Genomic DNA, 17,851 nt, shown 5'->3' with positions numbered 1-17,851 from the left:
TTCAGTCATGCACAAACCGTAAGAATTACGCTAGAAATTTCAACAGAACTCGCTGTTGTAAAACTAAAACCATTAAAGCAACACAACACAACATGACGGAGCATACCGACACAGCACCACCAAACAGCAGAACAGCAGCGATGGCTTCGGCGCTGACATTACAAAACGACACTGGCGCTGACGTCGACAGTGATTAAAGGCAGCGTTGAGAGGCGCCAAAGGTAATGCCCATGTGGCGCCCCGAAACTGACTCTACTGAAGGTGCCGGGACTCCTAGTAGTAGCAGTAGTAGTAGTAGTAGTAGTAGTAGTAGTAGTAGTAGTAGTAGCAGTAACAGTATTCGTTATTCATCTATTCTATTACTAATTTATTCACATCTGTGGTGGAGGGTAAACCCAGCCACCACCTTATCTTTCCCCACATACAGGATGGGTCAGCTCACGATGTATCCCCGGGACAGGAAGCACATCTCGGGGAAGGCCTGGCGTCTAGTTGTGCCAGGAGCTGTTCCCTCTCATCTCTGTGTTCACTGATTGTGGGTTCGGTGCAGTGCATGGGTTAGCATGGCTGGCACAGCTTCAGAGCTATTTGCAACCGAGGCGAGTTACCCATCTGCCCGCCGTGGTGAGCGTGAGAAACTGACACTCGGGGCAAGCTCGTGGTAGATTAGAACATTTTTGTTCAATGTAGTTTCTCGATTCACCAAAAATGAATAAATAGATAAATAAAGGATCCTTATGTTTGTTTCGTTATATGTTTACTGATCTTTTTATATATCTATTTATTCATTTATTTTTTAAAGAAAGGGGTGTTTACATCGTTAAAACAAAGACTCAGGAAAAGATCTTTAAGTTTATTTTATTATCAAGTAACATAATGAACTTTTTATCGTTATTCTTCAATGTGAGTAGTGTTTGCATCAACATATGAAAGACTCGCGTACGTATGTCTACTGCTTCAGACACTGCTTGACTATCGCAGAGCTGAGATGTGCGTGTCTGTGAGTTTACCAGCCTTACACAACAATGAGTCCTGTCATCCCGGCGTGCATCACTATTCACTGAAGAGATCCTAGAGGTTGCCTTTCTCCCGCTCCCAGCCTCCCCCACCCACGCACAAAATACACTCTCTCTCTCTCTCTCTCTCTCTCTCTCTCTCTCTCTCTCTCTCTCTCTCTCTCTCTCTCTAATATATATCGCTACTGAATAAACGAAGAGCTGTAAAAACACACACTTCTCATTTAAGTAGGTCAGTCAATAATAGATCATTCTGAGTGAAGGGAGAGGTGGAGTGGTGGCTCGTATTGTGATTAGAGCATGATAGTAGTAGTAGTAGTAGTAGTAGTAGTAGTAGTAGTAGTAGTAGTAGTGATAATAGTCCTGACAACACCAGACACACTCATCAGTAAATTAGACAAATCAATCTCAATAAATCTAAGAAGCCCATCACTTAACATAACATAACGACCCGTACACACACACACACACACACACACACACACACACACACACACACACGGCTAATACAATAATGAGGACCAAGAGAGAGGCGTGGGAGTAAGGCAATCATATCCTGAGGGAGCGGCGATCACGTGGAGGGACATGTGGGAATTGCCTTCTTATCTTCATCATCCCACGACTGTCATCCATAATCTAAGTTGAGGCTTAATTAAGGAAAGCTCGTAATAGGAAGAGTTTGTATATGCAGTGTCATTTGTCACGTCCACTATGGCAGGAAGGAAAAAGGAAATTGACTAATGCAAAGTTCTATTTGTTAACTTGGTGTGGGAAAGAGAAGGTCTCGTTATCTTATCGTTATCAGCGTTCTTACAGTGCTGGCAGGGGTTCGAGTCGCGGCGGGGCGGCAGTTGATATGGAAAGACTGCATGTGTGCCATCACAAGTGGATAGAAAAGCTTTAGGATTACCAGCACCGCGGCACAGCGTCCTCTTAGTGGCTATTTCCTTATCCGCTGCTGCTGGTTTGTGCTGCGGAGAAGGAGTGGGTATGCGTGCCGCGTCTCACATGCGCCACGGTGCTTGAACACCCCACCCGGTCACTCACCTACCGAGCACCGCCACCCTCTGAGCTGCACACTTCAAAGGTAATCGTTATAGCTTCGCCGCGCGCGTGCAATGGTGCGGAGCCACAGCAAGGAGAACAGTGTCCGATAGCACAGAGGGAAAGCCATCGATCACTGTGTTGTCCCCAAACTGACACACACACACACACACACACACACACAGAGAGAGAGAGAGAGAGAGAGAGAGAGAGAGAGAGAGAGAGAGAGAGAGACCCACAGGACCTATATTCTTAAAGGTTTCACTGCAGGTTTATCTTCATTCTTCCCAAAAGGAACTATACAGTAAGTTAATGGAGTTTTTAAGGATGTTTAATGATTCTAGTGATAGGTTAACAAGGATTCTGCATCATTAAAGAGGAAAGCATTTATGAGAACCTGCCTTATCTGAGTGGCTACGGAAAATCGTTCTTATATGAGAGCCTTAAGCTTTTCAAACAAGATATGAGCCGCAGTGTGCACGGGGTACTAACCTGGTGGTGTGTGCAGGAGTGTGTTCTGACCAGTCCCTGCCTAACGGGTCAACAAACATGAACGAAGCCTCGGAAACTCAGACATACCACTCTCACTGATTCAGAGAGAGAGAGAGAGAGAGAGAGAGCATCCTATATTGTCGGTAATACGTTATCTTTTATTATCGCTATCATATGCTGAGTGCGTGCATGGAGCGGAATTCTAAAACACTTTGACATACACCGCCGTATATAAAGCAAAAGGTTACATACATCTGCTTATCCCCCTCTATATAGCTCACTCAAAACTAGATAGATTTTTCTTTTCTTGTTTAAACCCTCTCCGGGACACAAGGAGTTTCATAGACTACTTCAAGTTAAAAAGAAATCCAATTCTATAAAAAAAAGTTGCCAACCAAATGCTCTTGACCTCTTTCTCAAACTTTCCTACTCCTTATCTCGATTACTTAAAAATCATAACTGAATCTTAGAAAACTCATTAATGTTGTCAAGGGTGTTTTCCTGTTTTTTTGTGATAGTTTAATAAGAAATTCTTCAATGCTAACAAGAAAATATTGTGGAAACCCGACTAATCATCTCTGAGGTCTTTAGAAAATATTATAGAAGAGAAAACAGTTAAAACGTCTAAAAATGCAGAGAGCTTTGGCTTTGAAGGATGTTTTCTCGACTAGAGTACTGAAGGGGTTAATTTAATGGTGTGTCGTATCTGGACGTCACACTTATCACAGATCTCCACTACCTGTCTTGTACAGCTCGTATCAACAGTACTGCCGTCATTCTTGCACCTGTCACCCTTACTTCTTTCTCTTCTCCTCAGCTCATGTACCGCTTCTTCTCTCTTCTCCATGTGGTTTTATTATAATGTTTCTGCTTCCTCTATCCTTTACTACCTTACACCCTTCTTCACATAGTCTCTCCGTTTCCTATTTTGATTTCTCCTCCCTCTCTTTTCACATGTACTATGTTTCACTACGTTATATAATTCTCCTTGCCCTTCCTCTTCCTTTCATCCTCTTCATCGTTCCCGTTAAAGACAAATTTTCTATACCCTTTCAAAAAATGGCTGAAAAACTGCCTTTTCTCTGATTTTGAGTAAAGAATAGCTATGTCAGTCAAAGAGTCAACGATATCGTCACTTACCTAATCTTTTTCTAACCTGCAGCAAAGGAGAGAGGAACACGTGGCGCCGCTGGTGACTGATAACCTGCCAGTCACCGCAAGCCGCTTCAGAGATGGAATTCAAGGTGGAAATATGTTAAAACTAACGTTTAAACGTTTCAGTACTCAATATTTACTGTCTTTTAGCTAGACTTACTGTATTTAAGTTTTGAAGAATGTTTTTTATAATTTTGATAATAATTTGCATATTCATTGAAAAATCAGTGAATGTAACTAGTCATTATTGTAACCTTGAAAAATAGTATCAGTCTCTACCTTGACTAATTTCTAAATGGGTCCAGTGAAGGTTTAGAATTTTCAGTGGTAAAAAACTCGTATTTCCATCTTTACTTCATCTTTCTTCAAAAAACCTCCTTTCTCGTAACTATTCTTTTCTCCTAACTCCAATGACCTTTCTCTAAACTCAAAATCTTTTTCCTCTGAACTCCAAACTCAACTGTTCTTTTGGTTCCTCTTGGCTCAAATCTTCTCCCTCTAAACTCAAACTACCTTCCAAGTTAACTCCAGCCTCAATCCTCACTGGCATTCAGGGTGATGCTCCCGGTGCATCGTGTCATAACAAGGGAGGGACAGTACAACGATTAGCCAAGTCTTTTCTTTATGGAAGAGGGGAAAGCTGGCCAAGGAAAAAAAAAAAAGGCTCATTTAGTTCTAAGTCCCCTTGCAAGTTCGAAAGAATCAGCCAAAAGAAAGGGATAAATGTCTTGAAACCTCCCTTGAAACCTTCCTCTCATGTTCACTTTCTATCAGGATGGCGCTCCAGAGGGTGAGGTCCCGCCAATCCACTGCCCCGTGTGCCTGGAGGCCTGGAACACACAGGACCGCCTCCCAAAGTTCCTCACCTGCCACCATAGCGTGTGTGTCACCTGCGCGGGGCGTCTGCAGCGGCCCGTCCCCCAAGCACCCTCCGGTAGACGGGCCGCGCAGTCTCCTTCAACTCCCACCTCCCCTCTGGCGCGTCTCATTGCCAATAGAATCTCCACCGTCAGCATCCCAGAGTCCAAGTGCGAGGAGACGTTCCATGTAAGGTGTCCGCTGTGCCGCACCTCCACCCCCGTGCAGGATCCCGCCGCCCTGCAGACTAACTTTTACTTGTGGGGACTCCTGCGCCCCCCGTCTCTGCCCAGGTAGGTGCCTCACTGCAATGAAGCTTCTGATCACATGTATTGTTTTTCCGAGCACCGAGTAAAATGTTCCTAGTCACACATGTCCGTACTGGTGGCGACAGGCTGGTGCTGTGGTGTGAGACCTGCAGCAGGGTGGCCTCGCCCGACTGTACTGACCACAACCTTCGTCCTTACCCCGAAAAGCTGCGGCTGCTTCAGGTATTGTGTTACTCCCGCTGTAGATTACTTGTTTGTATCCCTGTTGATTTGTGTTACTTCTTGTGTTACTTCTTGTGTTACTCCTTGTGTTGACTATTTGTTTACATTCCTGTTGATTTCAATGCATAAAAATGTACTCGGGGCACTAAATTTCACGGCAACTGTTCACTGAAAAGATGAAAAACCAAACGAGACTGTCCTTGTCATTGAAAAGTTAATATATTTCTCTTTCCATTCCAAGATTCCCCAAGAGACAAACAGGTGTATTCTGAAAGTTTTCTCTCAATTGACTGGTGTAATTCACATACCCTGACGTTCTCAGGAGGAGCTTGTAGAGAGGGCAGACGAGGCGAAGAGGTGGACGCAGAGTCGAGCAGGGGAGTACCGGCGGCAGGTAGAGGTATACCGCTGGTTGTGCGGGCTGCTGCGTCACGCCCACGGCCGCGTGCTAGACTCCCTCAACCACGCCCAGCGCACCCACCGACGTCTACACCACCACAATCAGGAAGTACAGGCTATGGTAAGACCGGCGTATGTGTGTGTGTGTGTGTTTGTGTGTGTGTGTGTGTGTGTGTGTGAGAGAGAGAGAGAGAGAGAGAGAGAGAGAGAGAGAGAGAGAGAGAGAGAGAGTGTAATGTTATGGCAGAGAGCTGTTTAGGCATTGGTTTCATCAGGTAAAGCGTGGTGAGGCGTTGCAGAAGTCCCAGGATGCGGAGGAGCAGGTGGTGGAGCAGCTGGTGCGGGCGGTGGAGGAAGTGGAAGAGCGGCACCGTACCGTTGCGGGCGAGGCGGACTTCGTGGAGCTGCTGCAGATGTTCCCCGTCATGTCCTCGCACAAAGGCCCCCGCGGGTATGGCCACGCCCGTGTTGTGCTTGAGGCTAATGACTCTGTGATGCTGTCATTCAGCGGGGAGGAGGAGTGGCACAAAGACATGGTGGAGTCAAGGCGAGGCAGCGGAACCAAGGACCGCTCCAGCTCCCTCAGTGACGGTACGCGCAGGAGGCCTTCGTCGCGACAGATGATTCGGTCCCGCTCCCTCCTGCACACCAAGGGAAGGGCTGACCACCTGGACCCTGGGGATGCAAGTGACCACCTAGCGTCGCGTACCAGCACGCCCACCAGTCGACGCTCCGCTTTGGGGGTGTTCGATAACAGTGACGTGTATGAGGAGGAGGCGTCCCTCTCACTCCCCAGCGCTGTCGCCTCCACGCCACAGCCTCCGCGTAACAAAAAGTCCCTTGTGAGTAAAGAGTCAGGTCCTCCTCCGTCAGACTTACCTTCGGGGCCCTACGACGACAGTGCTGGATGTAGACGAGGAGATTCAGACGAAGAGCACATTCGACTTCAAAGACCAAGAGCCCAGCGAGGACGAGGGCCACGTCGCCGCCGACAAGACAGAAACAGCCGCCCCGCTGGACACCGCCGAGGGGTACAAAGCTTGTGTTCCCTGATGTGAGGACTGGAACTCGTCGTGTGCTTCAATAATAGTACTAGAGAGAGAGAGAGAGAGAGAGAGAGAGAGAGAGAGGGGTATATCAACTCATGGTGTTGAGGTTCATAAATACCAAGTGTTCCCAGCGTGTTCCTTCTGAGTTCATCATTTTTGACTGAAGTCTCGGCGATAAGAGACACGTTTTATCAGATAGGCAAGCAGATTATCAAGAAAGGACTAGAGTAACATAGGAAATAATAATAACAACAAACACTTGAATAGTTTATAAGAAAAAGTGATAGTGGTGGAAGAAAGAGAAAACAATTAAGACAACAGCAGGACAAGGAAGGCACCACAAACTTACCATTCACACGCATGACCAGCTCGGCCCTCGGTGATGTCTCGTGGTTAACCGTACTAGTATTGATGATGATGATGATGATGATAGTAACAATAATGATAATAATAATGATAATAATAATAATAATAATAATGATAATAATAATAATAATAATAGGGATGATGATAATAATTGTAATAACTATGATGTACATGTACATGACAATGAAATACACAAGGTTATTGAAATGTTGCTGTTATTATTATTATTTATTATTATTATTATTATTATTATTATTATCATTATTATTATTATTATTATTGTTGTTGTTTTTCTTGTTGTTGTTGATGTTGCTGGTGCTGCTGTTATCATTACTAGCATCAGCCACAGCACGGATAACAGATGCAACAACAATAGTAGTAGCAGTAGCAGTTCAAACTAAACAAACCTCCATCACATGACAAACTTCATTCCCTCTCTCATCCACCCACCCCACCTTACCCTCCACCAACCCCCGGGACAAAACAAACACGGACCACCACCACCACCACCACACTCACACTCATACTCACACAAAGGCGTGACTAACTCACACACTCACACAAAGGCATGACTAACGGCGGCCGAGGTCAGCAGAGGTCACACACACACACACACACACACACACACACACACACACACACACACACACACATTACATACCTGACTAATCAGATAACAAGGATCTCAGCCCCGCGTCGCTCTTCCTTCAAGATAACAGTGCACCACATCGCCGCCACAGTAGTGATGGTAATGATAATAATGATGATGTTTAATATTCTTTCAGTATTGCAGCTGTTATTATCGTTGTTGTAACTGTTGTTGTTGTAGCTGTTACTGTCACTATTACTTTTTGTATGTAAGAGAGGAGGACTGGCCAAGGGCAACGAAAATATAAAGAAAAAAGGCCCACTCAGTCGACAGTCTCCTTACACAACCGATAGAATTAGCCAAAGGACAGGAACAAATATCTTGAAACTTCCCTCTTAAATTAAGTCAAGTCACAGGAAGTTGGAAATACAGACACAGGCAGAGAATTCCAGAGTTTATCATTGCTATTGTTATTATTACTACTACTGTTACACCACACTAACGTAAGGCACTGTGGCTGGTACAATATTCACTGCTGACGTTCGTTGTGGCCAGGAAATCCTTCAAACCGTGGCTGAGCTTGGGCGGCTGACTGGCTGTGGTGGCTACTGCATGCGGGTGGTGGTGGACTGGTGGTGGTGGTGGTGGTGGAGGCTTAGGTTAGATAGTCTGGGGTGCTGCGTGTTGGGTGATGCGTGCTGAGTGCTGAGTGTTGTTTTTCCTACGAGTTTAATATCGGTATTCTTAAAAAATTTTGAGGCTTCACGAGGATAATTTTTCAAAGGTTACAGAATTTAATAGACTTTTTTTCATTAATATTTTCTTGTTAGTGGTGGAGAATCCTTGTTAAATTATCATTAGAAGCATAAAAACACACAATTTAAAACTCCATTGACTTTCATTACACCTCGTTAAAAAAAAAAGTAAACAAGACAAGACACCAAAATGTTTACGAATATCATCCTAAGTAGTAGTAGTAGTAGTAGTAGTAGTAGTAGCAGTAGTAGAAGTAGTAGTAGTAGTAGTAGTAGTAGTAGTAGTAGTAGTAGTAGTAGTAGTAGTAGTAGTAGTAGTAGTAGTAGTAGTAGTAGTAGTAGTAGTAGTAGTAGCAGCAGTAGTGGTAATAGCAGAAGTAGAGGTAGTAGTAGTAGTAGTAGTAGTAGTAATTAAAGGAACCTGCTGATTAACAGATTGATGGGAAATGGAGCTAAGTTGTTATTGAAGTAGATGGAGATTAAAATAGTGAAGGGAAACACGAGGAAAGGCAGAAATGGTGATTAAAGTTGTTATACTCGTCAAGGAAGGACACAAGTATAGGATTACATAACCAATACATATGATTTATATTTGCACCAGTCATACCACCAGTCATATCTTCCTGTACAAATAAGATATCTACTGCTAGGTGAACAGGGGCCACACATTAAGAGGCTTGCCCATTTGCCTCGCCGCTTACAGGGACTCGAATCCGGCCCTCTTGATTGTGAGTCGAGCGTGTTAACCACTACACTACGCTGTGTGTGTGTGTGTGTGTGTGTGTGTGTAATTCACTGTTTGATCTGCTGCAGTCTCTGACGAGACAGCCAGACGTTACCCTACGGAACGAGCTCAGAGCTCATTATTTCCGATCTTCGGATAGGCCTGAGACCAGGCACACACCACACACCGGGACAACAAGGTCACAACTCCTCGATTTACATCCTGTACCTACTCACTGCTAGGTGAACAGAGGCTACACGTGAAAGGAGACACACCCAAATATCTCCACCCGGCCGGGGAATCGAACCCCGGTCCTTTGGCTTGTGAAGCCAGTGCTCTAAACACTGAGCTATCGGGCCGTGTGTGTGTGTGTGTGTGTGTGTGTGTGTGTGTGTGTACGTGCATGTCAATGGTTGTTGCTTACGAGCCACCTTTTGTACATTTGTCTGACACTACGGTACAATAAAGTCAAATCAAGTCAAATCAAATCTCTCTCTCTCTCTCTCTCTCTCTCTCTCTCTCTCTCTCTCTCTCTGTAGTGCTGTGAAATTAACCCTCACACACTTCCTTCACCTTAAACACAATAGCAATAGTAAATAATACCGTCTTTCTCTTAATCTTCTCTGGTAACGTACAATTAAGTCAAAACAAACTGCAGGCTTGAATATCTATTGGGACTTGAATATCACTTGTATGAATATTATGAGGTCGTTGGCTTAGGTAATGTTAGTAACGCAGAGTGGCCAGAGTGCATTGCCTCCTAGCCGGCCACTCCCCTTCCTCCGTGGTGGCCCAGGGCACTGCTAGAGGTTGACCTTGAGAGGGTGGGCGTTCAGGTGTTGTCAGCCCCACCCTTCTGAGCCTCCCACACACACACTCCTCAACCCTCTCCCATCCTCCCGGCCCTCTCCCACCCTCCCGATCCTCTTCTAGCTCCCACCTGCTCCGCTATACAGCCACGTGACTCCACAGATGAAAATAACACAGAATTTACTCGTATTCATAAATGTTTCGTGTTTTCATCGGGGTTACTATTCGAAGACTATAAAGGCGATGAGTTTTTTTTCAGCTTCAACATCTTTTCTATTGGCATTTCCTCACACAACCAACATTCAGTAACAAAACACACTGTACACACACACACACACACACACACACACACACACACACACACACACACACACACACACACACACACAACGTACCTTTCAATGTATCAGCTTAGATTTATAAGTAACAACAATCCGAGTTGAACATCACAAACACCACAAACACCATATCGCTTGCTCATTACCACCACAGCTTCATATACAAGTCAGTGTCATTTATCAGGGGAAAAAATACAAGTGCATAAATAATGATATAATTTACTGATATGATAAAAATGTGTACTGGCGCGAGGAAAGTATTGAGCGGACCTCCCCACACCACCCCGCATATTGCTTCTTCATTCCCTCACTACGACTACTTTTAAAGGCTACAGATGTTTATTAGGGGGTTCTAATGATGTAGAATTCCTGTCAAACTATCACTACAATCACGAAAACACCCTTACAAACATAACCTCCAAGAGAACATGATTAAAAGCAGCATATTCACACTTCATTTCCTCACTGCGACTATTTTTCTAAAGCCGCAGATGATTAATAATGTTCTCATGAGTGTTTCTCCCTGTCCTTGATGCAGAATGCCTGTCAAACCGTCACTAGAATCACGAAAACACCCTTACAAACATAACTTTTAAAAGAACCTGTTAAAAGTAGTCGATATGTTTGAAGAGAGAGATTAATATTTATTTTGTTACATGCTTCGGGGGTAAAACCATAACAAACAGAGGAATGGATGAGGTAGGGGGTATGTCTCCATTGGGAAGAGGCAAGGAAACCAGGAAACTAAGAAACTATAGTCATCTATGTAGTTTCCTTGGGGGTAGAAGATAGGAATGGAGGAAATGGAGGGAACTGGAGGAACTGAAGGAAGTGGAGGAGGGAGATTATTTTGATGTGTTCTCCTCCAGCCACGTGCCGACTCTCTGGTCAATGTTATGCATGGAGGTCTTCACGTTGTCGTACATGTCACTGAACGTCTGGTCCTTCACGACATTGGCCTTATCCTGCAAAATGGATAAAAGGGTCAGAACTTGTGATTCAAAACGCCATCTGCTCCCTACTTCGTTTCTGAAGGTCACGAACATGATTCTTACTAAGGCCAATATTCAGAAACGCTTTGCTCTCTCATCACGACTGTTTTCAAAGGCCACAGAGATGATTAGCAGCGTTTTCAAGGGTGTTTCTATGGTTATTAATGTAGAAATTTCGTCACTCTGCCTCTAGAACCGTAAAAGCACCTTAAAACTCGTGGAAATTAAAATGAAGCCTTTTGAAATATAGTGGAAGTGAAGCGCAGTGTTTGAGAATATGAGCTTAGTTTGGCTCTTGTTAAACAGCCACTAAAAACTTGAAAATCCTCTAGAAATCTTAACTAACTGTCCACTAAAGTTGTTATTTTGATATAATTTGACGCATTTTCCTTGGATGTGTTTACTGTTAGCACATTTGCACTTTTAATGCATTCACTGATCTGCTCCATGTGGAAAACTGTATTTTGTACATTATGACTATATGTGTGTGTGTGTGTGTGTGTGTGTGTGTGTGTGTGTGTGTGTGCAGAGGGGTGGGGTGTGTGTGTGTGTGTGTGTGTATTCACCTTGATCCAATCCCTGACGGGGTTGAGAGCGCCTCGCAGTGCCTGGATGGCCTCGTTCTCGCTGGCCCAGTCACGCACATTGTCAACCTGCAGAAGGAAGCATCAGTTACTCTCTCCTCCTCAAAATAAAATCGTCTAATCATACCCCAAACCCATGGTAAAAATGTTCTCCAGTACTGAAGGGGTCAAACGTTATGTTAAGTCAATAGAACAGAATAGACATTTACAGATATTTTACATGATTTTATCTCAACAAAAATACAACCACGGACTCTAAAAGTTTGAATTGCCCTGAAGTTACCAATAAATGAAAGGAAATAACATTAGGAAACTGGATGAAAGTAACAGATAAATAAACAGAAAGAAAATAAAACAAACAACTAACGCTCATCATAGTATCAGAAACGAGTGCAAAGGAACAGTTACTGGACTCATCAGCGTGACTGTGCAAGGTTTACTACTGGTCAGCTTACCGTGCCTCTGACGTCATCGGCAATGTCAGATGGTGTTTTGGAGGGAATGCTGCTGAAGTAGTTCGTGACAGGACTGAAGAACTGCCTGATGGCGTGGAAGGTCTTGGAGCCGCTGTGGAGGGAATAAAACACCATGAGTCTCACATTTTAGTCACCTCCAATACTGTGACACATTTCTACCTTGAGGTTTGTGTATGGTTAGACCCTTTTATTAACATTAGGAAGGGTCTATGGAGGTCTGAAGATTAATGGTCAGAGTCTTCACTAATTTAATCCCTACATGAGATTCTGAAGTTGTATCAAAATCACCAAATAGTAAGCAGAATAAATATGGAAACGCGTCATGGTACTGAAGAGGTTAACAGTTTACCCACTAATGACGCAATGACACATCGTTAACTGATTACTCTACTTGACTTTTTTACTGCTTTTGCTGTACGGAAATTAAACTGCAAGTAGTGAGTGAGTGGTTCGAATGATCTCATTACTCATTTTTACTGTCAGTGTTGCCTCACAGCTTAATTTCTTTGCTCATGCTCTCTTGGAAACTTGGATAAGATGAACGAATGGACAGGGAGATGGCAAACACAATTCAGTATTACCAAATGAAAAAAAAAATATTTAACATAGACAGAAGAAACCTACACATTAAGTAAACAATTACGAGACTCTGAGCAGAATTAAAAGTACATTCTAAATCTTCTATGAATAATTTTTCAAAGGTTACAGAGATGAAAAGATTTCTTTTCATTGGTATTTTGTTAATGGTGAAGGATCCTTGTTAAACTATCAGTGGGAGCATCAAAAACACACAATTTAAAACCCCATTGACTTTTAATAGAATATTTAACCCCTTCAATACCGGGACGCAATTTTTACCATGAGATTTATGTATCATTAGACCATTTAATTTACATTAGGAAGGGTTTATGGGGTCAGAAGATTAATGATCACAATCTTCACTATTTTCATCCCCGACGTAAGTTTCTGAAGCTGTATAAAATCACCAAATAGTAAGCAGAATACATATGGAAACGCCTCAAGATCAAAGAAAAGCCACAGCACTGCAACACTTTAGTCTATCAATCTCAACACTCACGTGCTGCTCTCCTCATCAGGCACTGGCCCGGCGTGCACCAAGGCGACAGTCAGCACCAGCACGGCGACTCCGGAGATCCAGGACACACGCATCTTGATCTTTCTCTTTTGGTCTGTGAAAGCATCGAAAGGTACTCATGACAGACAGGAATTGTGTAGATAAGGGATGATGTATGTGTGTTACGTATTGTGTTGTATTAAAAGTCCATATGTTTAATGAAAGAGTGGGAGTAAAGGGGGAAAATAGATATAGGTGTGAAAAGAAAGAAAAAAAGAAAAGGCAGAGGAGGAGGAGGAGGAGAAGAAGAAGAAGAAGAAGAAGAAGAAGAAGAAGAAGAAGAAGAAGAAGAAGAAGAAGAAGAAGAAGAAGAAGAAGAAGAACTCGTACAACATATCAATTTCAAAGTAAATGCACCATAAATTTATCATCATCATCCATCATCGTCACAACAACAACAACAACAACAACTAATACTACTACTACTAATACTACTACAATTACTACTAATACAACAACAACAACTACTACTACTACCACTACCACTACTACAACAACAACAACAACAACAACAACTACTACTACTACTACTACTACTACTACTACTACTACTACTACTACTACTACTACTACCATTATAAGCTACGAGCGAGTAAAGAGATGAATACCTGTTACCATTACACAGAGTACAGGGACGTGGGTACAGGAACTATCTCGTTAACCCGATGCATCACGCACAGACCAGCCTTAACTTAACCAGCGCACACCCACATGCACCCGCACACTGTTTTCCGCATCCTCCTCCTCCTCCTCCTCCTCCTCCTCCTCCTTGTCTTTCACCAATACTATTTCCTCTACACTTTCACTACTAAACTATCTTTTTTTCAACTATCTACACCCGCCACTGGATATGGTCTCTAGCCTCTCAACATCTTTCACCTTCTAGGTAAAAGAAAATCATGCAGTTTGTTCATGGAAATAGCAGACTTAAAAGAAAGACACAGTGACAGAGAGAGAAAGCAGAGAGTGAGAAAGAGATATCTGCCGAAGAATAATCTCTCTCTCTTTCTCTTTTCTCTCTCTCTCTCATAATCTTGACATTTTCTCCAGCTAGGAAGGAAAACAAACCTGGTAATTTTATGAGTGGAAAAAAAAAAAGAAATATTACAGGTGTGAAAACGACAATGACAGGTAAAGAGGGAAAGTTAATTAAGGGAGATTCACTGCAACATACGGAGTTCCTATTTATACATCCTCGTCTACAACAGTGAAAAAAAAAACTTATACACATATTTTCTATTTATTTATGAAAGAAAACTTTTGAGAGAGAGAGAGAGAGAGAGAGAGAGAGAGAGAGAGAGAGAGAGAGAGAGAGAGAGAGAGGAGGGGAGGGAAAGTGTTGTGGGTGGGTGGCATACTTAATAGAGAAACTTCAAATAAGTACAAGCCAGACAGGGTGAGAGAGAGAGAGAGAGAGAGAGAGAGAGAGAGAGAGAAAGATAATATACAGTTATGCTACATTAGTATAAGCCTTTCTTCATATCATCCAAAAACATCACCACTCCTCTAATTCACACACACACACACACACACACACACACACACACACACACACAATCATCATCATCATTATTCTATCCTTAAGTTTCACCAAGCACGAGATGTCACTGTCTGAAAATTCGCCTCTCTCTCTCTCTCTCTCTCTCTCTCTCTCTCTCTCTCTCTCTCTCTCTCAACCGCAAATTACTAAAAATTGGTGATATTATTGTTGTTGCTTCTCTCAGTAGTAGTAGTAGTAGTAGTAGTAGTAGTAGTAGTAGTAGTAGTAGTAGTAGTAGTAGTAGTAGTAGTAGCAGTAGCAGAGAGAGAGAGAGAGAGAGAGAGAGAGAGAGAGAGAGAGAGAGAGAGAGAGAGAGTTAATAAACTTGAGCTTTGTTTCACGGTCAAGAAGTCGTGAAGTAGAAAAATGCAGTTCGCGTGCCACTTCTCATCTAAAAATTAACAGACCCGACAAACAGCGGAGAGAGAGAGAGAGAGAGAGAGAGAGAGAGAGAGATGGCGGGGCGGGGAGAAGCTAGTCTAAACAGTAAATAAACAAGCACCACTCGGCATAATTAATCATCTTTTCTTTGTGTCTACTTTGCCGAGGGTCTGTATCTTGAACTGTTTCTTTTATCACATTACGACTGTTTTTCTTTCTTTATTTTTTTTTTTTTTTGTTTACCCCTTCAGTACCAGGACATGTCTTCATATCTATTCTGCTTACTATTTGCTGCTTTTATACAGCTTCAGAAACTCATGTGTGGGATTAAGATAGTGAAGACTGTGGCCATTAATCTTGTGACCTCCATAGACCTTTCTTAACGCAAATAAAATCGTCTAATTACACCCAAAACTCAAGGTAAAAATATGTCCTAGTACGAGTATTGAAGAGATTTAAGGCTATAGATTCGATTAACGGCACTTTGAGGCTTAAAAGATACCGAAATGAGACAATGAAATGTTTGAGGAAGCGGCGTTGACCAGCCAAGCAGCGGGATAGAGAAAAGAGATCACCTAACTGTACATGAAGACGCCGGAGAGAGACTAACCGGAGGGAGCTGGGAGGGAGTTCAGCAGGGAGGGCTTCCTTTTAACACACACACCCAGCAGCAGTTCCCGGCACCCTATAGCGGCCCTGCACGCGACCCCAAAAGGCAACCTGACGTATTACATTAGGCGGGTGTTCGTGGCAGATAATGTTTGGTGTGAGTGACGCAGTTAGAATCACGAGTAAGTCCAGAGTTCAAGTATTTTGATGTTGTTCTTGTTGTTGTAAAGTATTCAGTGATTAGATGCAGATAATTCACCGCCCCCGACCGCCCCACGTCTCTCTCTCTCTCTCTCTCTCTCTCTCTCTCTCTCTCTCTCTCTCTCTCTCTCTCTCATAAACACACAACTACAGCGTTTTTCGTTTTATTTTCACAAACATACCGTAACTTGTAAATAAAAACACATTCATCCGTCTCTCTCTCTCTCTCTCTCTCTCTCTCTCTCTCTCTCTCTCTCTGTTCAAAATAAGTAAATGAATAAAAAAAAACTATTATGGGTTATTATTTTAAGTTAAGTTTGGCAGAGGTCACGAAAGTAATCATTCTTTGACCTCGCATTTGTCTAGTGGGTGACCACGTGACCTAAGAATCTGTATGTGTGAATTGTAGCCTTTGACCAATTGATAGACTGATTCATTCATTCATTCATTCATTTGCTGATTACTGAAGCGAAATATGTTACAATTTATCATACTGTTCTTGGCGTTTTGATTCTTTTGTTAGTTATTTCTCAGTCTCATTCTGTTATATTTTATTTTTCTTCTTTTGGCTTAGGAAAGTATCAATTATAAGTTATTTTTCTTTTTTTCCATGTTCAGATTTACGTGTATATCTACTCTTTTCACACACACACACACACACACACACACACACACACACACACACACACACACACGGGTAACTATCCATTAACTCATTCAGAAAGCGTGCATAAATTTAAGAAAAAGTTGGGTGTATATGCAGACGGGTCACTGTGAGTCCCGCTTGAACCCTGCCACATACAACTAAGCAAATACAACCAAGCAAATACACACGCGGGTAACTATCCATTAACTCATTCAAATCACTCAGTCACATATCTCACCTGAACACTCACGACAACAATTAAACACGAACCAATACTAACTAACTAAGCAAATGAACTGAACGAGTCAATAGATTTCGTTAGTACTCACAGTGAAGAGAGAGAGAGAGGGAGGGTGAGACGTTGCAGGTAGCGTTCTTTCTTAGCTTGTCCGGTACTTCACTTGCTCACAGCCAAGCCCACGAGTCTTATATATACCTCAGACTGTCTTATTCACCACCACCACCACCATCACCACTACCGCCGCTGTGACTCATTTCAATGTTACATTTTGACGGGCAGTAAATTTAGCTAAGTAGTCAGAGGCGAAACGAAGGTCAGCACCGACATGAGTTTTGATTAATGTATGTCAAATGATGTGTTTTTGTGTATATTGCATGGTATCATTGCGACCATTGAACCACGTCAGGTGAAATACGGTGAAATATTCAGATTTATGAGCGAGAGGTGACGGAGTGATGACGTCAAATGATCCCCGAGCGCTGATTGGACGGAATGGGTGGAAGTGATGATGTAATGGGAATTCTGTGCGTTGATTGGACAGTCAGCTCAAGCGGATGTAGGAGCTAAGTCACGCCCATTGTAGCCATGTGACTGGTGACTGGCGATACTTCCTAGAACGCACTCCATTCTACTCCATGCTTGACCTCTCATTCACCAGTCGCTTTCCTTGGCCATCCTAACGACAATTAATCACTCACCACGTACTATAGAATTTTCAGAATCACGCCCGTTCGTCATCTCTTCCATCATTCCGCGCCTTCAATGCTACTCAGTCATTCATCTCTTGACCTCTCCTCTCACGTGACATACATTATACTTGCCTTCATGTTAATTAATGCCATACTCACCTGGGTTCCTGTTCATGTTTCTCCATCATTCATTTTTTTCTGTTTTCTTTATCTATTTATCCTGTTTTCTTTTTATTCATTATTATCATTTCTTTTTCTTAGCCTCCATGTT

The 17,851-nt window shown here is 42.9% G+C and overlaps 2 protein-coding genes across 3 annotated transcripts; one reads left to right on the top strand and one right to left on the bottom strand.

The window, feature by feature from the left end:
• Positions 1-443: 443 nt before the first annotated feature.
• Positions 444-7,077, top strand: LOC123515751. Its single transcript, XM_045274606.1, has 6 exons — positions 444-524; positions 1,954-2,103; positions 4,482-4,858; positions 4,960-5,056; positions 5,379-5,576; positions 5,731-7,077. Exons 1-6 carry the CDS (start codon positions 444-446, stop codon positions 6,511-6,513), a joined length of 1,686 nt encoding a protein of 561 aa, XP_045130541.1. The 3' UTR covers positions 6,514-7,077.
• A 3,212-nt stretch (positions 7,078-10,289) lies between these two features.
• Positions 10,290-17,140, bottom strand: LOC123515414. Of its 2 annotated transcripts, none has more exons than XM_045273958.1 (5): positions 16,980-17,140; positions 13,217-13,328; positions 12,118-12,229; positions 11,645-11,731; positions 10,290-11,051 (listed from the first exon to the last, which is right to left on the bottom strand). In XM_045273958.1, the coding sequence occupies exons 2-5, from the start codon at positions 13,306-13,308 to the stop codon at positions 10,932-10,934; spliced, it is 411 nt and encodes a 136-aa protein (XP_045129893.1). In that variant the 5' UTR covers positions 13,309-13,328; positions 16,980-17,140; the 3' UTR covers positions 10,290-10,931. The 2 variants fall into 2 exon arrangements, with proteins under 2 accessions (XP_045129893.1, XP_045129894.1); XM_045273959.1 differs by lacking the exon at positions 16,980-17,140 and adding an exon at positions 15,805-16,013.
• Between the last annotated feature and the right edge of the window lie 711 nt (positions 17,141-17,851).

Source organism: Portunus trituberculatus, chromosome 39 (genome assembly GCF_017591435.1).
Source record: "Portunus trituberculatus isolate SZX2019 chromosome 39, ASM1759143v1, whole genome shotgun sequence".
Lineage (NCBI taxonomy): Eukaryota > Metazoa > Arthropoda > Malacostraca > Decapoda > Portunidae > Portunus > Portunus trituberculatus.
Note: the sequence above shows the minus strand (reverse complement) of the source record. Positions and strands in the feature narration are given on the sequence as shown.

What these genes read in the sequence shown, in the direction of transcription:
- LOC123515751 (XM_045274606.1), top strand. Translation starts at nt 444, where the DNA reads ATGTATCCCCGGGACAGGAAGCACATCTCGGGGAAGGCCTGGCGTCTA. An exon ending in CGCCCCCCGTCTCTGCCCAG is followed by an intron (nt 4,859 to 4,959) that starts GTAGGTGCCTCA and finishes TGGTGGCGACAG; the next exon opens with GCTGGTGCTGTGGTGTGAGA. An exon ending in ATCAGGAAGTACAGGCTATG is followed by an intron (nt 5,577 to 5,730) that starts GTAAGACCGGCG and finishes TGGTTTCATCAG; the next exon opens with GTAAAGCGTGGTGAGGCGTT.
- LOC123515414 (XM_045273958.1), bottom strand. Translation starts at nt 13,308, where the DNA reads ATGCGTGTGTCCTGGATCTCCGGAGTCGCCGTGCTGGTGCTGACTGTC. An exon ending in CCTGATGAGGAGAGCAGCAC is followed by an intron (nt 12,230 to 13,216) that starts GTGAGTGTTGAG and finishes TTCCCTCCACAG; the next exon opens with CGGCTCCAAGACCTTCCACG. An exon ending in CCGATGACGTCAGAGGCACG is followed by an intron (nt 11,732 to 12,117) that starts GTAAGCTGACCA and finishes TTCCTTCTGCAG; the next exon opens with GTTGACAATGTGCGTGACTG.